This window comes from Sceloporus occidentalis, unplaced genomic scaffold (assembly GCF_023333645.1).
Source record: "Sceloporus occidentalis isolate IW3139 unplaced genomic scaffold, rSceOcc1.0.p SCAF_1, whole genome shotgun sequence".
Classification (NCBI taxonomy): Eukaryota; Metazoa; Chordata; class Lepidosauria; order Squamata; family Phrynosomatidae; genus Sceloporus; species Sceloporus occidentalis.
In genome coordinates, this window is record NW_028316981.1 from 236,669,277 (window position 1) to 236,694,236 (window position 24,960).

Sequence of the window (24,960 nt, forward strand, 5' to 3'; positions counted from 1 at the left end):
CAGAACCTTAACATACTCTAAGTGCAATTAGTTTTCAACATGTTAAAACATATTTGAGCAAGCTTCCTCTGTTTAGTCCAGAGTGACATCTGTTTCTTGAATCTCAAATACAATTTTGTGTTTTTGACACATGTATTTTGTACATTTTATATTTTATTAATGTGCACCACTGACATTTTTTGATATAAGCAATTTGCAAATTTAATAAAATGTCTCAGAAAACAGTTTGAAGCTTAACTATAATCCACTCCTGTTATGGTAGTCTACATTTTTGTTCTTATCCAGATTGATTTTGTGATAACATTGCTTTTCAGGACGTACGATAACTGTGTGGTATATCCAGGGCCCCATCTAAACATGATAGTGGGAGCTAATGGAACGGGTAAATCAAGCATTGTTTGTGCTTTATGCCTAGGATTGGCAGGAAAACCTGCTTTCATAGGAAGAGCAGACAAGGTGAGGATAACTCTTTTCAACCTAATTCAATTATATTAGAATTCAGTAAAATCTGTAATGGTATATTTGAATTGCACAAGATTATTTTCTTATGATAAATGGAAAATAGATATCAGACTAAGAGACAATAAGAGCTGTTTGTTAGTGGAACATACTCCTTTGGAGAGTGATGGAGCCTTCTTTGGAGATTTTTAAACAGAGGCTGGATGGCCATCTGTTGGGGGTGCAGAATGGAGTTGGACTGAATGGCCTTTATGATCTCTTCCAACTCTATGCGCCTATAATTTATGTACCTTAATGCATTGTGCTTTTTTTCATTGTTGATTGCCATATTTCTTATGTGTCTTGAGTACCTCCTTCCAGAACTTTGCTATAATGTGGTTGCTATATATTTTAGCACCATGTAAGTGGACTTGAGGTTGCTAGTTTACCTGTAATAGTAAATACCAGGTATGGAGATCAGGCCAGAGGGACTGCTTATGAGTTTCAATGATCTGTCCCAAAAAACTGTAATTCAGCTGAGCTTTCTTCTTTTCTTCTTTTCTTCCCATTCTCTATTCTCTATTTGTCTTTGAATTGCTGTACAGGACTCCAGAATTTTTAGGTGTTCAGTGAAAGACAAATAATAATATTTGTTACACATCAGGCTTATATGTTTATTTTTACATTCTCCTTGCTCCAGGTTGGTCACTATGTGAAGCGGGGTTGTGACAAAGGAGCTGTTGAAATTGAGGTGTGAGTAACCAAACATGTTCATCTTTTTATTGTGTTTAAATGTTTTTAATAACTTTTAAGAAATTTGTTTTTCTGAAAAAATAAATAAATGGGAAACTGCAGTAATGAGATACTGAATGAACATGCTTTTTAAATTTTATTTTTTGGTAGTAAATATTTTATGATCAGGATTAGTCTGTGACCTATTTTTTCTTTTTAAACTAGGTCTAAGAATCCAGCTAACCTTACTATCACACGAGAAATATCTGTAGCAAACAACCAGTCAACCTGGTTTATTAACAAAAAACCGTCCACTCTAAAAATGGTAGAGGATCAAATCTCAGCTTTAAATATTCAAGTAGGCAATCTTTGCCAGTTTCTTCCTCAGGTATGAAAAGTTTTCATTTTGAAGAGAATATGTAGAGTTGCTGTTAAGTTCTAGAGAATGCCATGCTAAGGGAATGAGACAATTCAGTGGAAGACCAAAGTAACTGTGAGAAATGTTGGCTGGTATTGGATGCAGCAGGAATGAAAAGTATCTCCTTATACAGTGGTACCTCGGGATACGAAATACCCAGGTTACGAAATTTTCGGGATACGAAAAAATCCCATTGGAAAACATTGTTCCGGGTTACGAAAGTTTTTTCGGGTTACGAAAAAACTTTTGGTGCTTTTCGGCGCGATTTCACACGGAATCGCGGCTTTTCCCCATTAGCGCCTATGGGAATTCGGCTTGCGAAAGCCTTTCGGGTTACGAAATTGACAGCGGAACGAATTAATTTCGTAACCCGAGGCACCACTGTAATGTGACCCCACTTGTCAGAATTATCTCAGACATATAGATTCATTGTTATTATTTTATTCATTTTTACCCTGCTTGTCCTGGTAATGGGACTCAAGACGGCTAACCCCATATTTAAAACAATACACATTAAAACAATGCAAGCTTATTAATAAAAGTATAAATATGAGATTTAAAAAACAATTAAACCACATATCAAGTTAAAACATAAACATTAAGAATATTAAAATGCATTAAAAGCCTTGGTGGATGATCTGGATGGGGGAGTGTGTCCCTGTTGGCTCTCAGTAACATCACCCATGATATCCTTTTGGCCTGACTCTGGGATGGGACTTGGGGGCCACTGTTATGCAGTGGTTCTGGTCTTATCTAAAGGGGTGAACTCAGAAGGTGGTGGTGCCATTGGCCTGTGGGGCCCCTCAAAGTTCTGTTACATGGGGAGAGGTAATCTGGAGCTTTGGGATGTAGTGTCACCAGTATGCTGATGATACCTAACTCTGTCTCTCCTTTACATCTGATTCCAAGGAAGCTGTCTCTGTATTGAACCAATGTCTGTTACCAGTAATGGACTGGATGAGGGCAAACAAATGAAAACTTAATTCAGACAAAGCAGAGGTGCTCCTGGTCAGTCGTAAAGCAGAACATGGAATAGATCAGGACTTTGTCTGTGCTGAATGGAGTTACAATCCCCTTGAAATCTCAAGCTGGCAGCTTGGGTGTTCTCCTAGACTCAACTCTGAGCCTGGGTGCCCTGGTTTCAGCAGTAAGCAGGAGAGCATTTACACAGGTAAAACATCAGATATGGCCATGGTGAAACATGCCTTTGGACTACTGTAACACACTGAAATTGTCCCTGCATTTGGGAGCAAAAAATCTTTTTCAATGGTGTGTCAAGTGGGGGCAATTCTGAGGTACTTTGGATGCCAGTGGTTCCCTTTCATTCCTGACAGTTGTCAACCCTGGTGTCAAGTGGCTCACTTGGCCCTGTGGTGTAACTTCAGTAAGCTTCTTCTGTGCTGCATAATGTAGCTCTTCTGAACACAGTAAGACCCAATGGGGCAATTCAAGTAGTTTTGTGTCTTACTATCTGCACACTGTTGAAAACATTTGTCTTGGTTCCATTGTGCAGATTGTTCCCAGTAGAGGAACTTCTTGGAGAAGTTGCTTTCTGATGATAGGGTACCAAGTGGCTTTTTGTGGTGTTAAAAGACCCAAGTCACAGTGTGATGGTGCATGGAGTCTTCTGATTGAGGAGGGGAAAGTTGTCCCAAAGCTTATGTAAGGTGCTTCACAGGCTGTGTACCATGAAGTTACTTTGCAGTTAGCAAGTACTTAGGGTATAAGCTTAGTTGTTAGCAAGCTTTAGAATAGTATGCTGGATATTTACATGAGTTTTTTTTTAAAAAAAGTATAATTTGAGGTGGAATGTACTGCAGGAATTTTTTTTTACTAAAATTTGACCTGCAGGACAAAGTTGGAGAATTTGCAAAATTATCCAAGATTGAACTACTTGAAGCCACAGAGAAATCGGTTGGTCCTCCAGAGATGTACAGATTTCACTGTGAACTAAAGAATTACAGGAACAGAGAACTAGAACTTAAAGTAAGTAGCTATTGTGTATAGAAAATATGTTTCTTCTTGTTCTAAAGACCTTAAACATTTAAAAATAAATATGTAACAGTGTTTCAGTTCTAGAAGGATGGCATACTAGCAGAGCCACCTTTCATTACTACCAGGAGCTAAGGGTATAATGTGTTACAACTTGGTACAGTTCTTGCAGTGAGGCATTTTTAACATTATTTTTTTCATTGCAGCTCTAATTTTTTTATGGGTATAATTTATCATTGGCACTGATCAGTTAGCTACCTCAAATCTCATTATTGAGTGGCAGGGGATGTAACCTCCTGGTCGTCTTGGTCTTGTAGCCACTGGCAGAAGGATATTACTGGCTAAAATTGTTTCAATATGATATATATTACTTGTAAGCTTCTATTTATTAATAGTTTTGTCATTCTCAATTGGTGTGGCATTTAACTGCTTTTTATTTTTGGGAAAAATACCCATATGTATAAACCTGCATTGTACTTATTGATTTTTGGACCTTTTTTGTAAGGAAAATGGGTGCAAATGTAATTGCCAGTCTGGAAATGTTATTTTTGGACTATAACTCACACACTTTATTAGCTGTAGTTCCAAATGTAATGTTTCTAAACTCTGTTAATTGCATGCTAGATATGCCACTGGTTTCATTGTCATTGTTCAGACTAGTTAGGGTTCCTGTTTAAGAAGAATTTGAAACCAAATGTCCTGTGGTTTAAAATCCTGATCAACTGGAAACTCTGATTAACCATTAACTGTAGTTAAGGCAGAGGTGAGAATTGGTCTGATTATTTATTTATTTATTTATTTTTGTGGTATTTATACCCTGCCCTTCAGCCCTAAAGGCTGTCAGAGCAGCTTACAATTATTATTTTAATTAGACGGTTCCCTGCCCTCAGGCTTACAATTTAAAAAGACAGGTCACAAAAGTAGAAGGGAATGGTGGTGGGAAAGGGGATGAGGTCCAGTGGTTCTTCTCTCCCTCTGAGGCCTGGGCCAAGGCAGATGGACTGCAGGGAGGGCTCTTCTTCTTCAGGCTAGCCCTGATGGAGCTGGGCTTGCCTGGTAACTCCCTCACAAGCCAAAGGATGTCAGTTAGCATGGAGGGAAGAGTCTCTTTCTTTGGTTAGTAGATTAGTAGAGGGGAAATGGCATGTGGTCATGTCACCCACTTCAGATCTCTTGACAGTGCCAAATGTGATTTCACCACCAGTTCTCTGGTTTATTTATAAATGAATTCATAACCATTCTCATGCCTTTAGCATGGAACAGATGGGCCCAAAAAAGCGGCTTCTGAATGCTTTGAGGGGTGTGGTGTTCACATGATGCATGCCTCCAAAGTGGCCTGAAGCCGCTCCAACGCTGTGCTCAAGTCGTTTGGACCAAAGCAAAAAGGAACTGGAATAATCCAGCTCCTGGTCGCATGGGTTGGGTCCTGTGACCTGGGACTGCTCCTTCCTGCCCATCTGCTCTGGGCCAATAATGGAAAAAAGAAATGCATGGGTTAAAAAATCAACAATAAGTAGAGGTATTTCTAGTACCTGTACACAGTATTATTGATTAAATTCTGCCACAACATATATAATTACAAGCCTACTTCTTTGATGTTTATTAAAGCAAAGTACAAAAATTCTTCTCATAATTTTTTTTTGCTAAATTAGACTAAATATTGATATCATATCTTTACTTTCCATTTGCGTTCTTTTTCCATTGATAGAAATCTGAATTCTTTTCATGTGCTTATTTGATTTGTAAATAGGACATGAAGCAATGACAAAATGAGAACTAATTTTATTAATTCTGACAGAATGCACTTTTGGAGAAAAATAGCAGTTTAGAGAAAATGAAGCAAAAGAATGCAAGGTATCAGCAAGATGTGGAGCGATATTTTGAATATAAGCGGCATCAAGATAAAATTGCAATGCTTGAGAGCAAAAGGCCTTGGGTGGTAAGAGCTTTTTTTTTTTTTTTTAAAGGACTTCTTGAAATGTTCCTTAATAAAACAACACAAACAAGATACTTGACTATAAAAGTTAATCAAATAGAAAAATGATATAATATGGGGAAACAGCAACCAATAGACTGAACATGAAAAAGGAAAGTAACTCTTGCCAAACCATAAAAACCTGTGTATTTCTTACACAATAACATTTTTAAGCTTTACTCTTTCTTTAGTCTGGCAGCTTTTCCTACAACACTGTGTACAGTGGTACCTCGGGATACGAAATACCCAGGTTACGAAATTTTCAGGATACGAAAAAAACCCATAGGAAATTATTGTTCCGGGTTGCGAAAGTTTTTTCGGGTTACGAAAAAACTTTTGGTGCTTTTCTGCGCGATTTCACACGGAATCGCGGCTTTTCTTCTTTTTCTCTGCCCTTGACACGCACATTTTTATTGATCTCCTGTTCCTGTTTTTGTAGTAATGTTTTTAACTTTTATATTGAATTTTTTTTCCTCTATTGTACTGTTTTTAAATTTTGTAAGCCGCCCTGATCATATCTATGGAAGGGCGGGGTAGAAATAAAATTTATTATTATTATTATTATTATTATTTTCCCCATTAGCGGCTATGGCGATTCGGCTTGTGAAGGCTTTTCGGGTTACGAAATTGACAGCGGAACGAATTAATTTCGTAACCCGAGGCACCACTGTATACTCTGCAGTTCTGAGGCAACAAAGATATAGTGTGGAATGTAGTACTGGGTATAGAATTGAATGGTTTGTAGACCTTGGTCTGCATGTATTTTTTAATTCCAGGTAGAGTAATGGAATCTTTGAGAGCCTTAAAAATCAAGACTTAAATAAACTCCCATGATTGTTGAACCCAAGTAGACATCATGCAATTAAATTTGTCTTGGGCACAAGGCATATGATGAGATGATAATGGTTGATGAGTTACAGAATCCTCAAGAATAAATTTGAAATAGGCTCAGCAAATGATCAGAGGTTTGGTAGAAGCAGTACAAGTCAGTATCAGTAGCATAGAGTTTACCAGCATAGAGAGTTTGCCAGGAATTTCAAGTCCAGAACTAGAGATCCTGTCAGTAGCTTTACTGACAGAGCTCTCGAAACAGTAAACCAGTATGTGTCATCAAATGTGTTTGTGCACTTTTTTTCTCCATCACTGTAGCAAGCAGAACTAGTTCACTATGCAGGTTGACTCTCCCTTACCCAAAATACTTGGGACCAGAAGTGTTCTGGAGTTTTTAAAGATTTTGGAATATCTGCATATATAAACAAAGTTTGTGTACATGCAACCATCAGAAAGCAAAGGCATCACTATCTCATTGACCCATGTGAACAATTTTGGATTTTGGAGTATTCGAGATTTCAGAGTTCTGGATAAGGGAGACTTAACCTCTAGTAGCAGAAATGTGTTTGTCCCATAAAAGAAAAAAGACAGATATATTACAAATTTTTAAAATGGTGTGACTTTTAACAAAACAGAAAAGAAACTCAATTAATCTGTTGTCAATGTTGATATAGATGCTTCTTTTACTAAGTAATGCCTAGTTAATATACTCCTCCTGAAACATATGTTGATGGACAATATGGTAATTACCTGAAACTAGTAACCAACTGTCTAAGACAGGGGTAGGCAACCTGCGGCCCGTGGGCTGGATACGGCCCGGCAAGGCCTTGGGACCGGCCCCAGCCCAGTCCTGCCACCGATTGCTGCCGGAGCCTTTGGCCTCTCGCGTGAGGGCGTGGGGCCTTTGCCCTATCAGGAGGAGGCGGGCAAGGGGGGGCAAGCGGTGGGCAAGGGGGGCAATTGTCTATAGAAGCCTCAGAAACATGCATTTATATTAACATTTTTTTAAAAAATCAGCAAATTTTTTCGCATGTCCTCCATTTTTTAAAAAAGTGTCCTCCATTTGAAAACTTTGTCCTGGTTTATTTATTTATTTAATTTTTTAAAAAATTATTTAATTATTTATTTTTTGGCTTCGGCCCCCCAGTTGTCTGAGGGACAGCAACCCGGCCCCCGGCTCAAAAAGGTTGCCTACCCCTGGTCTAAGAAGAATCCGAATGTCCACAGAAAGTCCCTAAGCTCTTTTGAACACTATGTAATGTCTTTAATAACTGTTCATTTCTTCCTAGATTTATGACAATGTTCGTAAGCAGCATGAAGAGGTGAAAATAAACCGAGATCGTCAGAAAGCAGAACTAAAAGCATTAAAAAAAGCACGTTCTCCCATGATGCAGCAAATTGAAGAGGCTGAGAAGGAGTGTCAAATACTGGATAGCAAAATCAGGGAGAAGGCCAGTATTTTAGATTTTTACTGATATTTTGCTTGTAAATCTCATAGATGTCAGGAACATTAATTAAAACTATAGTTTTAGAATTCCAATATTAGATAGCATATGAAATTTAAAATGGAAGCTGTTCTAATAATCAGTTTAAAAAGGAGCTAGTGGTCTAGAATTATAGAATGAAAAGCCCTGTGAAATCCTGCCTGCCTCCCAACTTCCATTACAGTTGTCCCTTCATATTTGCGGACTTGAGATGCGTGAATTTGATTATTTGTGATCTCAGTGTGAGCCCCGCCCACCTCCTTCTCCTTTGCCTGGGACCAGCTGGTCCCAGGCAAAGGAGAAGGTGGGTGGAGCCGGCATGTGTGCTGTGAGCCCCCTTCTCCTTTGCCTGGGTCCCAGGCAAAGGAGAGGGTGGACAAAGCTGGTGCATGCGCGCTGCCCAGTCCCTTTCTCTTGTCCCTTTCCAGAGCCAGTTAGAGAGACAAGAGGGCGGGGGGATGAAGAGAGGCAAACGCCCCCCATCCTTCTGTCTCTTTAACTGGCTTCCCAGAACCGCTTAAAGGCAAGGGAGGGTGGTGGAAGAGCCCAGCAAGCTCCCTCTGACCCCTCCCATGCCTCTGACAGCCGTCCCAGGCATCAGAGGGGAAGCGGGAGGGACTTATCTTATTCGCATATTTTCCATAGTCGTGGAGATACTGTTTCCCTAACCCCTGCGAATCCAGAGGGACAACTGTATATTTTGCAGAATGCAAACTGTACTGTATCATAAGAATTGAGTATTGTTCAATGGAAAGATATTCTGGATGATGGATTGATCTCATTTAGGATTGGGTACGTAGGGCCAATACAGACCGGCACTATATACTGGCCTAGGCCCGAACTAGAGTTCAAATAGGGCTGAGCATACACACAATCAAAGCCCTTCTGCTGGCGTATGGGCGCCATGTTGGCGCACGCCCATCCATAAAGGGTGCGCCATGATGACGCACGTGCATCACAGCGATCAAACAGTACTGGCTGGCAGGAGTGTCATCATGGCGTGCGAGGTGTTTTAGGTGCTGTTGAATTACAGTTCTCAGAAGCTCTAGCTAGCATAGCCAGTGGTGGGAATGCTAGGAGATACAATCCAATGAAGCCCCATACATTTCCCACCCCTACTCTACAAAGTTACCTATCCTGTTGAATATGAAGAAAACACAATATCTTTCTGATTTCACTGGTCTATAACAGAATAGCAACTGTGTCAATTATATAAGAATTTAATAACATAATTTCATATTGGTACAGCCTATAAATACTACAGCATTAACACACAGCCTTGTATCAAGAAACAATTACTCAGAAATAGTTTCGATCAAATGCAAATATAATGCACCCTCAGTATCCAGAACTGTCGCAGATACCAAAATGCAGATGCTCAAGTCAGTATTTAACATTTAAAATTACCTGGGCACCAAGAAGGCATTCTTCCTACTCTGATTCCCACCTACCACAAAGGCTCTGCCATAATTTAAACCCTTTCCTGAGTCTGTTTCCCACTTTTTCAACCTTCCCATCAGAAAGGCTTTGCCAGATTTTAAATCCTCTTGCCACCAATCCACCTCAGGGAGGGGCAGCAGAAAGCCTGGAGCAAGGATGTATGTCGGTAGGAAAGGGGTTTAAATTCTGACAGAGGCTTCCTTATGTGAAGGTGGGAAACAAAGTGAGGTGGGAGTTTACATTCTGGCAGAGGCTTCCTTATCCGAGGCTGGGAAACAGTGAGGCAGGGTTTAAATTTTGGCAGCAGCTTTGTACTCTGAAGGTGGAAAAGAGAGTGAGGAAGAGGTTTAAATTCTGACTGTGGCTTTGTCATGGGATTAACAGTCATGGAGAAGGGAGGCATTGGCTTGCCCGAGTCTTACCTCAGTGCCCTGGGCCATTACAGGTTAATTTTTTTTACATATTTCTTCATTTCAATCAGTGGTTGCTCAAATCCATGAATATCGAACCCACGGATACTGAGGGTCCACTGTCCCATGTGAAGGCCAATTCATTGTATAATAGAATAGTAGCATGCTCATGCTGGCTATAATTCTTTTTGCTAGGGAATTTCATAATTAGAACTGTTTTTTTAAATACACATATATATATTTACTGTCTAGACTGCAGCTATCAAAGAAACATCTGAGAAGTGTAAACAGCAACAGGATGCTTTGGAGAGAAAAGACAAAGAAGTAAGATGTGTTTTTATCCTGAAAACCTTAGGACAAGTTAAATCTTAGCAGATAGGCAAAAACCTTTTCCTCCTACTTGTGTTGCTTTTGTGTTGCTTTTTACCTTAATTTCTGGCAGTGACATTCATTTTTGTCACAAATGTTGTATGTTGAAATACAACAATGTTGTATGTTAAAATGTTGAAATATAAACAAGGGGAATTCTGTATTAATGAATCTTGTATGTTTGTTGGATACATATTGTAGGTAATATTGATAGGATTGTGTTGTTTGGATAATTTACATCTGTGCAATACAAAATTTTAAAAAGGCCATAATTTAATTTTTAAAAGATAACAGCTATGTAGAAAACAGATTGTAAGAGAAAAACTAGCATTTCATTTTAAGTTTTCACTGTCTCATTTCTCATAAAAATAAGGAAAGGGCCATAGTTTGTAGCTACATTGCTCACACTTTGAATCCCTAAAATCACATGTTCAGTCCCTGGAAATACCAGATGAAGTCAAAAAACTCCTGCCTGGCACCCTAGAGAGCTGCAGCCAGTCCATATCAACAATACTGAGCTGGATGATACCCTGTGGCTCTAATAATGCAGGTCAAGATGATTTAGGATGATCCTGCTCTTCTTTTAAACAAAGTGACAAGAAATCACCCAGGTTTGCTATTACATGGAATGACGATGGTTGAATGTGCATGGGCAATAACTGTATAGTCATCCCTCCATATTTACGGCTTTGATATTCGCGGATTTGATTATTCACGAATTTCATTAATATGTTCTCTCTAGGACTGTCTAGGTCCTCCAGTGCAACTCTGTGGTCAACTTTAACTAAAATTTGCACTGAAAGACCATTTGTAGCTACTCCAGTGCCATTCTATGGTCAGTGTATGTTGGACATTGACCACAGAGTTGGACTGGAGGACCTAGAGATTCCTAGAGAGGTGTCCTCTCAGGTAAAAACAGTGTTTTTGTTATTTGCGGTTTTTCCATATTCACGGGGATCTTGTTCCCCTAACCCTAGTGAATATGGAGGCACAACTGTAATCTGAGTTTATCACAGCTAGAATGCTGTTGGCTCTCCATATCGGTGGGTTCACCATCCATGGATTGGAGAATCTGCAGATGGCCTTGCCCTGTTCTCAAAAGCAGCGTGTTCATGTGGCTGTACCAACGTGGTTGTGCACATGTCACACTGCTATTGACTTTAATGGGACTTTACGTCCTACAGTATTTGGCATCTAACGGGTGTGTGTGTCTGGAACGGCAGCCCTGTAAATATGAAGGGCCAAATCCTCTTTTTTTCTTATTGCTTTGCATCTTATTTTATTGGTGACCAGCTTGGAAAACATTTTTCCTTAGATTGAGAACGTTAAATTAGACTTGAGGAAGAAGAGAGAGGCGGAAATGGACCGTCAGAAGAGAATACAAAACACTCGTAAGATGATAGACGACTGGAATAATGAACTAAAAAATATAGATAGCACTGAGAATATTCAGCCTCAAATGGATTCTGTCACTTCTGCCCTTAAAAAGCTGCAGGAAGAGAGAGCAAATGTTGATGGGAGAATCAATGATAATCACAGACAAAAGGAGAACTTGCTGCAGGAAAAAAGAGGTAAATGGGCTTAATTGCATATATGCTGTTGACATACTTTTATCATCAGAGGTCCAGGCCTCAGGGAGAGAAGAACTGCTGGACCTGATCCCCTTCCCCACCACCATTCCCTTCTCCTTTTGTGTCTTGTCTTTTTAGATTGCAAGCCTGAGGGCAGGGAACCGTCTAATTAAAATAATAATTGTAAGCCCCTCTGCTAGCCTTTAGGGCTGAAGGGCAGGGTATAAGTACTCTGATAAATAAAAAAATAAATACTTGGAATTCCACAGAAATAAATTGATGTGAACATTCAAAATCATCTCGACACCCCAGTTTGAAGATACAGATTCCCTTTTAGCCTATGGATTGCATGAACAGGAAGAAAACCTTAGCTCCTCTGGGGCTCTTTGGATCCTGTCTGTATTTGCAAGTATTGTTATGCTCCAGGATTTACCTAATTTTTTTTTCAGGTCACAGTTTCTCATTTTGGTCTGATTCTCTATTGAAAATGTATGGTAATATGGTCATTCCTATAGGAATAGCTGTAGCTTCTGTAGTGCAAAGCTTAGTTCTTTCATTGTTATGGAAATGACAGTGGTGAAAAATCACCATTTGATGTGCTGATGTTGGACTTTTCCCCAGATACAATCCCTTGCAGAGGTATTTACTCCCACCACTGACTTTTCCACAGTTTGTTGTTTTATGCTCTGGAATTGAAATGGCATTAACTGATATTGTTACCATTTGTGCTACATGATCTCAGGTTAAATACACCAGTTTCTGGAAGGTCCTCACCCCACCCTGCAAGTCTGTTGTAGAGCATATTGTTAGCATATCTAAAGAAGTCTCACAATTCTGACTGGTGTCAAAGGTGCTTCTGTCAAGAGGATAAAATACTTATGCAACTAACAAGTGCCACATATTTTTGTTTACTTTTGTAGTACAATAAAAATATTTTTGAGCTTCACAATATTGAACATCTTCTGTACTTCAAATGGTAACAATACTAGTTAAATCTATTTCAGTTCCAGGTTGTAACACAACAAAATGTGAAAAGGTCAAAGGAGGTGAATACTTCTGCAGGGTATTGTAGATCTTTCTATTGTCTGTTTGCTGTCATCTTAGTAACCAAATAGTACCTATAGTTGTGATTATGAAGAGTAGTAAACATGACTTTTAAAGCTGTGTCAAAATTTTAGGGGTAGCTGATCGCATTGAGCAGTTTGAGAATTTGATGAATATGAAAGAGGAGAAGCTGAGAGGGAGATTCCGAGACACACACATTGCTCTTTTGTGGTTGAGACAGAACAGAGACCGGTTTAAAAGGCGTGTCTGTGAACCTATGATGCTTGAAGTAAGCTGATTCACTTCAATATTGCACAATTTAGTCATCACTAAAACTGAAATGTCACTTATGCTATAATCCCATTTTTAAAGCTTTAATAAGTAATCCACTGTTTCAATGTGAATGGTGAAAATTGGCATACACATACTTTCATGCCTTCAGTTGAGTCTGTGCAATTGCAAGCATGAAAAGTACAGAATATTATTCCATTTAAAGCCTTTGTATTTTGTAAACGCTGTGTTACATACTATGAAGTAACAGACTTATGTTCAGCAACTCTTTCTTGGTGGTCTTTTCTAAGTTGAAATCTTAATTTTCCTTACTCTTGCCCTTAACTATTACTGAGCTTTCTTATAATTTCAGAAAAGCATTGCCTTTTGGGGTGAAATGAAAGCTATCTTACATCATGAGAAACATAGGCCTTTAGCATCTTTATTTCTACACCAAATTCTATATCAAAACAGTTAATGCAATAATTTCTTTTGAATAGGTTGCACCATGCTGTCTCTCAGACTGTCAAAAGTAATGTTATCTCAGAGTTAGAAAGGAGATGTATTTGTCGTTTTCAAACTCAGTTTTGACTATGAGATTATTATGCCAGTGTATCATAATCATGAACATATTCAACTCTAATAATTATTTGTTTCCTTCAGGCCTGCTAAATTGCAATAATTTTAATAGCATCCAGTGAGTTCTCATTAATGCATACTGTTCTATATGACCCTTTTTTGGGACAGGAGTTTCTAGATATATATGGTTTAGAAGTCCTTCCCTACCCAGTGCCACCAAAATATTGTGGGGTGCCTTTGGTTTCATCAAGACAGTACTCTGTATTGAGTGTTAGGGAACAAATCATTCTTTTTCAGCATCCCATGTACCTCATGGGATATGCTTGAGATATGCCATGTATTATTCATAAACTCTGGCTTCCTTCTCACATATCATGGGAACCCTTTGCCATGCATCTTGCTCTTCTACTGACAAGGTAGCACTAGAAGCTTTCTGCTCTGACTCATCGGTGCACCAGAATCTGAACAGGTTTCTTGTTACCTGAATGTGGCGATTCCCATGACAGAAAGACACAGTCACAAAAGGACTACAATGCAACCATCCAAACTATGAATTAAGGGACTTCTATAATATTATTTATTACAAATTAATTTTATATCATTTCAAACAATAGCTTAAATTCTGTTTGTTTCATGATAAATATTAAATATAAACCAGATTTTTATTTTATATTTTAATTAATAAGAAATTAAATTAAAATTATGATCTTTCGTATGATCTCTTTGCAAAAATAAAATAGGTTTAAAGGGCATGTGTATCTGTGGGGTGGATATACGTGCATGTCTTTGCCACACTGTTGATGTAAGACACTGTAATATTGTTTAGTCCTTAGGTAACACTTTCAACAAATAGGCATGTTAAGCCAGATCACATTTAATCAGTATAATATTTAAAATTCAAAGTTTACTTTTCCTTTAACAGCCATGTATTTTACAGTGGTATGTTGATGTAGCTCCTTCACCTGCATGTGAATTTTATTGTTATCTTTTTGTTTATTCCTCTGTAAATGTTATTATGTTTCTTCCTGCCCAGATCAATATGAGAGATCACAGGCATGCTAAATACGTAGAAAATCACATTTCATCCAACGATATGAGGGCCTTTGTCTTCGAAATCCAAGAAGATATGGAAATCTTTCTGAAAGAGGCAAGGACTTAGCCGTATAATTATAAAATGGTTGATATAATATGCCTCATGTTAAGGACCACAATAAATAAACAGTTCATTTGCCAGCATTTTAAAAAAATAATGATAGCCCCATGAAAAATCAGAAAGAGTTGCTAATTTTTCTCATCTCGAATGTCTTAATTATATAGCACTTCCACCACCACCACCCCCAAAATAAAAGAACTGCTTCAAATGGTCCTAGGGCCCAAATATAATGAATGGCCTGTTGCACTAGCACAGGAATGGGCAAAGTTGGAATGAGGGTTGCATACAGTTCCTGGGGATGCTTTTGTGGCCCTGAGTGCCTCATAGGGTTCAAAAAAGTGACTTCTGTTGTTGTTTTTAAAAGGGCTTCTCATGGGTATAAAAATGTGGGGAAATACCCCTGGTCCCCTAATAATAATAATAGGATTTATTTATATGCCACCCAATCACTGGGAATCCGGGTGGCTTACAACAGAGGGGATAATAATTAGATGGTTCCCTGCCCTCAGGCTTACAATCTAAAAAGACTCTCCAAGGTATCCTAGGGCACCAACCAACATTTGTTCTCCTCAACACTGATAATTGAACTTTCTTATTGCTCACGTGGTAGTGTCTACAACTGTGGTTTCAAAAGAAGCTGCTGCTTGCTCTGAGCCATTTATTTCCAAATGCCTGGCTTCTTTGGAGTTGAGTAATTTGCAGAAAATTAAAGTGGATAATTGCCTTTGAAATTGGACACATGACTTGTCACAGAGTGTCTCTGTTGTGAGGATCTCTTCCTGACCTTGCCAGGCAGGAAAGTCAGTGGCTGCCTCCATCTATTGTTTTCCAGTTTTGTTGAGTTCCCTCACTTTTGTGGACTTTTTTCTTAAGTCCACAGCTTTTCGCATCTTGCTGCTGCCACCTTTGCTTCCAACAGTGGTGTAAGTACGCTGGTGGAGCAAAGAGATAACGAATATGTTTAGGAACAATCTTTCTGCTCTTACCTAATAAACACCATTTACTATGCCACTGTATATAATGGGACTTGAGCATCCATGGATTTTGGTATCCATGGGGGTCCTGGAACCAAATTCCAGTGGATACCAAGGGCCCACTGTACATACATTGAACTCAGTGAGGTGTACTTTTGAGTAGGCATATATGAAAGCATTGCAGATTCCTTATTCCTTTGATACCAAGCTTCTGCTTTGGAACATTTTAAAATGACTTGCAAAGGTAATTTATTGCTTTACATCTTTGAGTAAATGAATAATCTGTTAATTCTTCGTTACATTCTCTTTACATTTCTCATTATTTCAGGGCATGGGAGAATGTTGTCTTTTAGTAAGAGACACTTAACGTCTTCTATCCATAGTTATACAACCCCGCTTCGATCCACTGGGAGAGGCAGGGAAACATAATTAAATGTTATTATTATTATTATTATTATTATTATTAAGATACCCATGTGGAAGATTTAATCTATATTTTTAATTTCATCTGTTCACCTTGCTTCTATTCCATTCTCTTTCTTTCTTTCTGTTTGGACAGTGATGCCACACAGAAACAACATTTCTGCTGCATCTAGTCATTTTTCATTGTGGGACCATCAAAAGTATCTAGCCACCTCATATAATTAAGGAAAGAAGATGTAGGAGCCTTTACTCATAGGCAACACACTTCCCAGTCTTAAAAAACAACAAATACTGTCTACAACAGTGGTCCACAAACTGTGCCCTTTAAGAGAGTTTGCATTTCAGCTACCAGAAGCCTCAGCCATGTTGGCTAATAGTCTTGGATTCTGGGAGCTGACGTCCAAAATTTCTTAAAGAGCACAGTTTGGGGACCATTGGTCTGAAAGGTGTTGATTGCAACTCTCCTTGTCTATTTCCTACCATGTTATTTTGGGAAAGAAATGGAGCTTACAGCTATGTTAGTGACAAGCATAACTCATTCCAGATATTGTTTACTGGATGTTGTTTCAGATGAACAAATAATTGAAAAATGGGAGTTCAACCACAGCTTGACTTTGTTCTTGATAAATGTGGAGATGGAAGCCATTTCAAAATACAGTGTGCCTTGGACACACTGTAAATGGCTTTCAGCTTATGCTGAAGCCATACTGCAATACAATGAATGGCACATGTGCACCGCCACGCCTGAGCCCCATTATATTCAGTCGGTCTCGAGCATACGCGTTATTCACCTTACGTGTAGGGTTGCCATAATTCTCTACTAAAAACCGGAACAAAATGTAGGACAAAATTTAGACCAAAATATAGGACAATTGTAGGATAAAATTTAGCCCAAAATGTAGGACATTTAAGAAAAATGGAGAGCCTTAAATGTCCTACATTTTGGGCTAAATTTTATCCTACAGTTGTCCTATATTTTGGTCTAACTTTTGTCCTACGTTTTGTCCCGGTTTTTAGTAGAGAATTATGGCAACTATACAAGGGTCCACTGTACTTTCTGAAACACAGTTCTTTTTACTACTTCCACTTATTTGAGACAGCTGTGAAAGAAATGAGTATCGGGAGGCTTCCCTTATACCATTGCCTTTGCAGAAAGATAAAGCTTTTCTGTTTCCTGATTTACAAATCATATAACAAAACTACCATGCATATGCTTATAGTTTTACCATGTCACATGATTATCATTTTGAGGTAATTTAAAAATGATTTTTTTTTCTTTACTGGTGTATTTTTTCAGGTCCATGACAATCAGAAGCTAAAAGTGAATGCTGTGTGTGCACCTAGCGAAGCATGGGATCAAAGCAAACCTTCAAAACCAATTGAAGAGCTGCAGTAAGTATTAAACTACTAGTGATAACATTTCACACTATTAAAGGAGGCAAAATACTATTCTGGTTCACATCTAATGATGAGTGAGGACTGAGGGAAGCCTTGTTTGTTGTTTATGTGCACTATGTTCGTGCATGTATTTTGATTGCTCCCACTGCATGCTGGAGTGGCTAAACCAGGATGTAGTCATATGGGCCTGTTACAGACTGCCAAAATAAAGCTGCTTTGGGTCTCTTTGGAGGTATGCTGTTTAAATGATGCATGCATCCTAAGAATCCGGAAGCTGCACCAAAGCTGCCCTCCAGTGCTTAGGAATGGAGTGTGGCTTTGGTGCGACCTCCAGACTCTTAGGACCCATGCATCATTTAAACAGCATACCTCCAAAGAGACCCGAAGCAGCTTTATTTTGGCAGTCTGTAACAGGCCATGGTCTTCCATATTTCTGCAACACAACTCCAGTGTGCTATGTTGGCTAAGTCTGCTGGCAATTGTAGTACAAAACAAAATCTTGAAGAAGGCTGTATGAATCTCACCCCTGCCTAAGCAAAACATGATGCTTCCATCTCTGGTTTGTTAATACTATGTGAAGGAGGAACTCTAACTTGTCTCCCCATATTTCTCTGGCAAGTCAGTCATTAGCCAAGAACAAAAAATGACTCATCACTCTGCCTTGTTAGGAGGAGACAAAAGTCAGAGTTCCTTGTGTGCACATCTTGATCAGCAAACAACTGATGGAAGGTCTGCTGTTTGTGTAGCCAGTCCATCTTGCAGGAGCAAAGTGGGAATATTGAGCAGTATCCACCAATATGCTGATTTGGTTTCAATAAGACAGAATCTTTTCTTGTATGAACATGATTGAGCAGTGGATCACCCAGATGTTTTCACTGTGATATCCAGAATGGGCACCAGAATTTGAGATATCTATCTTTAGGATTGTAGTTGTTTCTGTTGGTTGTACTGGTAAGGTTGGTTAAAAGGAGTGTACTGTATATCTTAAAGCCAAAAGTTTTAAGACAGGTCTAGTGGACATGTGACCTTCCACTTGTTGTTGAATTCTTATGCCCAGCATAGCCAGAATAACAATTAGTGAGGGATTATGAGAGTTACAGTCAGGAGGAATTCATGTTCCCAGTTCCTGCTTTACTAGGTAGTGGTGAAAGAGTAAAAGACACTTTATGAACATTTCGGTTTAAGAACTTCCCACTCTTGGTTTACTGACTGCTATTTGTAGCCACTTACTCATTGCCACACTTACAGTAATAGATGAAATAAACACTTTTCTTCTCAAACATCACTCCTTAGTAAGTTTAATCAAACAAAGTACTTGAAAAGTAACTGAACAAATTGACAGGAAATGGAAAGAAAGATAAAGATTAGTGACAAAACTGATCAGTTTGTAATTTGTTCAGAGACTATGTATTTCAGGAAAACCTATCCCAACTTAACAGTTTCCAGACATATTGGAAGCCCACCATTGTGTTAAAGACTTTGTTGTCCAGCTGGAAAAATTCAAAAGCAAGAAAAACAATTTTTAAAGGTTCACTTACGCCAATAACAAAATGTGGCCTGGGGTCAGTGGTGGCAGTTTTTGTCATTTTCTGTAAATACCATAGCCTGTTTTGAAAACTAACATTTATGTAATGAATTATGTTAATTATTAGTGTTGTAGACAACAAATTTATCTCCCAGTTTCTAACTTTTAACATTAATGAATAATGTTTAGACTTCATGTTTCAGGCTCTACAATTTACTAATTCTGTCTGAAATAAAGTGCAGAATTGGCCTAAAGTTAACTTTTGATCTCCGTTCCTCGTTTCTCTATTTTTCTCTTTTAATGTTCTTGCTTTGAGAATTGTTTATATATCTTCATGGTGTAGAGGAGAAAGTATCTAACTGAGTCTTTCCTTCTTCAGCCGATATGGATTTTTCTCTTACATGCGAGAATTATTTGATGCTCCTTCTCCTGTGATGAGTTATTTGTGTCATCAGTATCGTGTTCATGAGGTTGCTATTGGAAGTGAGAAGACCAGAAATATGATTGAAAGGGTGAGTTATATTATTGAACATGTAGGGGGAGGGGGGCTTAGAAAGGCTGCTTATGCTAAGTTTTTATATAATAAAAATGAATAAAATAAAAATGAATACCTGTTGATTGAATGTCATGCCTGCTTGTTGTTGTTTCATTTAACTGGTATTCATATCTGCTTCTTGGCTTATTTTAAGTTATATGAAATGGGTTTCATCATACTATAAGCTCTCAAAATGGCTTACAATGGCCCGATACAGACAGGCCAAAATAAAGCTGCTTCGGGTCTCTTTGGAGGTATGCTGTTTAAGTGATGCATGCGTCCTAAGAGTCCGGAAACTGCACCACAGCTGTGCTCCAGTACTTAGGACTGGAGCATGGCTTTGGTGCGGCTTCTGGACTCTTAGGATGCATGCATCATTTAAACAGCATACCTCCAAAGAGACCCGAAGCAGCTTTATTTTGGCCTGTCTGTATCGGACCAATATAATGTCAAAAGCACAAAATATCTTTAAAACAATTCACTTAAAGCCACACATAATCTCATGCAAAAAAATTAGAATGGCAGACATAACAATTCCACTTTAATTCCAGCCTACAGGACATGCATTACCTGCAAACTGAAGTCCACCAGAGCTTTCTCTAATCCTCTAGAGCTAGGGGTAGGAAATGTGCAGCCCTTTAGATGTTGGTGGACTGCAACTCACACAATTCCCCACCATTGGCTTTGCTGACAAGGGCTGCTGGGAGATGTATTCCAACAACATCTGAAAAGCCTCACAATTTTTACCTCTGACTTTGCTTTAAAAAGGTCTTACGGGTGAAATATGAAAGTGGGGTGTAATGACAGAAGTAGAAGCGAGAGCTTGGACGTTTGAGTAATTTTTGTTTCTGTCAAAATTCTGCTTACTGACTGGAGGTAGGATGGGGGTGGGATATCTATGCTTCTAACTTCTGTATGCCACTACCCAAAATCATAAATATGTATTTTGTTTTTATTTTGTTGATATCCATGGTCTGGCTACTAAAACTGTGGTTTACTGCCTGTTCTTTTACAGTAGGTAGAGGGATCTTGTAGCATTTTTGCGACTAACTGTGTGGAGTAAGTTGTAGCATAAGCTTTTGTAGACTTGGCTTACTTCCGCATTACTTCATTTGCCTACAGACAGCCTCCCAGTCTCAAGTGCTCACTTATGAGAGGACACACATCACAGATGGGGAGAAGGGTACAAGACTTCAATACCAACTCTGGTCACACATCTATTCAGGAAATGTCATCAGAGAATCTAATCACATAATTAATATACAATATTGGTGGGACTTTCACTTGCTCATCTTCTAAATGATATATGCCATCCTCTAGTGCAGTCCCAGACAGCTTGCCCAAATGTTCAGGAATTCTGGGAGCTGCAGTCTAAAATGCCTGGAGGACCTAAGAGTGAGAACCACTGCTCTAGTGTGATATATGCCATTCTCTGTCAACAGTGCCCTTCAGCACTTCACGCTGGGCAAACAGATTAGTCTTTCTATCAGAGGATAAATAGACACAAATCATATATTAGGAATGGGAATATCCAAAGCTCCTTGAACGATAAACTACAAAGGAAATTGGAAAGAAAAAAAGCTGAATTACAGTATATTCACTAACTTTAATCCATCAATAATGGGTTGAACAAAGACAATGATTTCCTGACACTGGATACCCTTAGAGAGTTTAATGTAACTCTTCTCTGATTCCCAGCCTGCCCACTCCATATTCCAAAACTCCCTCACACTATTTTATAGGGATATCCAACCACCTTGGCCTTAGGGAATATCTGTCCTCCTGTCTTTATCCTTCAAGAATCATAGTTAAAAGTGAACCTGTGACCTCATTACCATACTCACATGTTTTTCATTTCTTTGGCTACCCATACAGTCCAATTATGAAAGTCTCTATTTATGTATTATTATTTGATAAGAATAAATTTTACCAAAAAATGTAAAATCTGGAAGCCAAGAAAGCAGATGTACAGATAAAAGATATAGGAAATCTTTATGTACTGAATGAAAAACTATTTGCAAAAATAAATAAATAAATAAATAAAACAAAAAAAAAATAAAGTCTTAAGCATCATTTCAGTCCATGCATCTGAGGATATACACCTAGTCAACAAAAGCTTATGCTACAACTTCTTCCACATAGTTAGCCTCAAAGGTGCTACAAGATCTCTTTGCATACTGATACTTCAGACTAACATGGCTGTTTTTCACTGTTCCTTAAATGTTCTCCCTTTTCAGAATCACTGTCTAATTGTGTGATCCTGGCTTTCTTTCATGCTCAGGTCATAAAGGAAACAAAACTTAGACAGCTGTACACAGCAGAAGAACGGTATAAAATAAAAATATCTCCTTACACAAATGAAAGTATTTCCAGTAACACATCACTGAGGCCAGCACAGTACCTTACTGTCACAGTGGATGCAGATAAAAGAATACAGTTGGAAAATCAAAAAAATGTAAGTTGATTCATGGTGGTCTTTTAAGAAAATTGATAGCAGCCCATGATTTGAAATGTTGGGAATTAATAATCTTTAGAGTGTTTTGCCCCAGCAATTTGATGGGTATTTTTTATCTATTGTACTCAGCATTTAGCACTTTAAGGCAACAGTTCCAAGGAAACTCACTTGCAAGGAAACTCCAGGTAAATTAGGATCAATATGCAAGTACCTCTACCACAAGAATAATCAAAGACACGTCTATAAGACACTGTGCACTGTTTTAAAGTCACTTTTTAAAAATGTAGTAATTCTTAGGAGCAGTTTTTTTTCTTCATTTCACTGATCTTTATATGGTTGTTTGTAAACTCTTACTATATTGCTAGTTGTGTGTATTTAGTGATTCCTCCCTCCACCCCCTCAGAGGATTACACTAAGAACTCATGGAGCTGGACAAGTACCTGTCTCAGCAGGAAGGTTGCTAAAGACTGACTCACTGTCAATATTTATTTAAAATATTTCTGCCAGTCATCGAAGTGGCTTATGATCTCATTGTGAAGTTCTCAAGAATATCTCTCACAAAACCACCAGAAACATAAACCAATACAGCCTTCTCAAAGTAGAGTGTCTCACAGAGGGTGTGCCACCACATAAGAGACCTTGCTCCTCACTGCTGTGTGAGCTTCCTCAAAAGTTGATGCCAGTCTCAGAGCAGGAGTCGGTTGAGGATCTTTAAAGCATGTGGGGGGGATGGGAGACATTATGAAACCAGCTATGTAATATTTACTTTACTTCAACATGATATACATTTTGGTAATAAAAGAGCCTGATACGGATCTGAGATGTTCAGTGGTTTCTGAGAATCTGTAACACTGGAATAATATTTTGTTTTAATTTATAGTAAGAAGTATATTGTAAGAGATTTTTAGCAGGCAGAAAGTTGATGCTTCTGGCAATGTGTGTTATCATTGCAGGAAGATAGTCCATTGCAGGAAAGTAGTCCAGTGTTAAAGAGTCTCAGAAACCATTGAACACCTCAGATCCTTATTAAGCTCTTTTACTACCAGAATATACATCATGTTGAAGTAAATATTACAACACTGTTTTCATAATGTCTCCTTCCCACCCTTTAAAAAGTCCTCAGCCAAGTCCTGCTCTAAGACTGGCATCAACTTCTGAGGAAGCGCACATAGCAAGGGAGCAATTTAATTGAGTAAGGTGTGGGACAGACTGTCCAAAAAGGACGGTCTCCCGGCGCCTAGTTTTGGTCCGCGGGGAAGCCGCAGCCTCCAAATCTGCGGGACTTCCGCACAGACCAAAAAGAACCCGCAAAAAGCGGGTTCTTCTTGTGACACCATTATGATGTTGCAGTGTGCCAATGGCAAACTTGCAACGTCATAATGGCGCTGTGACGTGCGGACGCTATGTATCCAGCATGTAACAAAGGCGGTGCCCCTCTGTACAGGGCATTGCCATTTTGACGCCCTCATCACATGTGAAGGGCGTCTAGAAGCGCTGCCCCTCTCACATGACGAGGGCGTTCTTTTGCATCTGTTTAGACCAGGCCTAAATCTACAAACTTAGAAATATATCTAGATCGAAGTCATGTTGAACTCATTAGGCCTGACTTCTGAGCAGATGTCCTGAGGATTTCATAGTTAATAAAGAAACATGGAGCTACCATTTGTGGACCCAATTGTTGAAGATTGTTTGGCTGTTAGTCTAAATGGTAAATTACTGTTTTGTTCAACATAGGGGCAAAGCAGATGGGGCTAAAAGAGTGGCTATAGACCGCTACCACTCTGGGGCTGCAGCAATCAGACAGTGTGGTCCTGAGGGTGCTTGCCGCTGTGGTCCTCAATAGGCCATGAAAAGGAGTGGTAAAAAACCACCCCTTTTGTGGCCAGTTTTGGGTGGCATTCTGCGGCCAGAGTGCAGCCTCCGCTTAGCCTCAGAATGATCTGGGGACATGCATCATATGCACACCCTGCCCCTGGATCAGCCTGACGGTGTCCCTTTTGGCCCATCTATTTGAGGCCATAGTTGTTGAATGAGGAGGGATGTTGGTTTTAAGCAGCCATGGTTTTTAAGTGCCATATAACTTTAATGAGATTATGCTGAGAACGTTATAAAATGATATTTTCTTCTGTGCTGTTTACTTTATTGTTTACTTACTTTACTGTTCAGGAAATTAACAGGCAGTTACAGTCATTAGAATCTCTTAAGGCTGATCTCGTGGAAAAGCAGAAACACCTGGAACACAGAGACAATGAGCTCCGCCAACAGAAAAAAGAGCTTCTGGATAAAAAAAATAAAAAGAAGCAATTGGAATCAAAAATTAGCATGAAATATGACAGGTATACATTTTGGTGATATCCCATTTGTTTGCAATATTATTTTTAAATTTTAAATTGAAAAGCAAAATTCAGAAAACAGACAAAAGTGGTTCAGGAGTTTCATTACCTTATTAAACAAATCAGAAAAAAAAATGTTCTATTGATAAACAAGAACTTTTGACATGGAAGATACAGGTGGATTTTATTTATTTATTTGATTTATCTCCTATCTTCCTCTCAGATCTTCCTCTCAGTTCCTCAAAGCAACTTACAATATAAGTTAAATAAACTAGCTAGGGGGAAGTGTGGAGGAAGGTGTGTGTTTATGTTTGTGACTGGATCAGCTTTTGCTCCCATAGAAATAAAAATTGCCCTGCACTCTTTTTGCTTCCAGCAGCCCATTCCCAAGCATGGAGGGAAAGTGGGGAGGAAGGTCAATGTCTGTGTGAATGAGCTGCCAGCGGCATTACCATATTGACTCATATATATGTCGACCCAGGATTTGGGGGGTTTGGGGCATAAATTCCTCGACTTATAGATGGTATATTTAATATAGTTGTCTTGCTTTCTAGTTAATAGTAATGCTTACTAATGTGGCCTCTGGGAATTTTGTAATAATTAACATAATG

General features: G+C 38.8%; 1 protein-coding gene across 4 annotated transcripts in view; it reads left to right on the top strand.

The window, feature by feature from the left end:
• LOC149323644 (structural maintenance of chromosomes protein 5-like) overlaps nucleotides 1-24,960 on the top strand; it is a 60,079-nt gene that overhangs the window by 5,146 nt on the left and 29,973 nt on the right. For 2 of the 4 annotated variants that reach the window (XM_089490518.1, XM_089490526.1), the window contains exons 2-15: nucleotides 315-456; nucleotides 1,139-1,191; nucleotides 1,396-1,558; nucleotides 3,440-3,574; nucleotides 5,379-5,519; nucleotides 7,676-7,837; nucleotides 9,973-10,044; nucleotides 11,405-11,660; nucleotides 12,839-12,993; nucleotides 14,587-14,700; nucleotides 17,401-17,495; nucleotides 19,406-19,538; nucleotides 21,843-22,016; nucleotides 24,183-24,352. In XM_089490518.1, coding sequence (XP_089346644.1) covers nucleotides 315-456; nucleotides 1,139-1,191; nucleotides 1,396-1,558; nucleotides 3,440-3,574; nucleotides 5,379-5,519; nucleotides 7,676-7,837; nucleotides 9,973-10,044; nucleotides 11,405-11,660; nucleotides 12,839-12,993; nucleotides 14,587-14,700; nucleotides 17,401-17,495; nucleotides 19,406-19,538; nucleotides 21,843-22,016; nucleotides 24,183-24,352 — 1,965 coding nt within the window. Of the gene's footprint in view, nucleotides 1-314; nucleotides 457-1,138; nucleotides 1,192-1,395; nucleotides 1,559-2,502; nucleotides 2,760-3,439; nucleotides 3,575-5,378; nucleotides 5,520-7,675; nucleotides 7,838-9,972; nucleotides 10,045-11,404; nucleotides 11,661-12,838; nucleotides 12,994-14,586; nucleotides 14,701-17,400; nucleotides 17,496-19,405; nucleotides 19,539-21,842; nucleotides 22,017-24,182; nucleotides 24,353-24,960 lie in introns of those variants that run through there. The other 2 variants (XM_089490531.1, XM_089490537.1) reach the window with 2 other exon arrangements.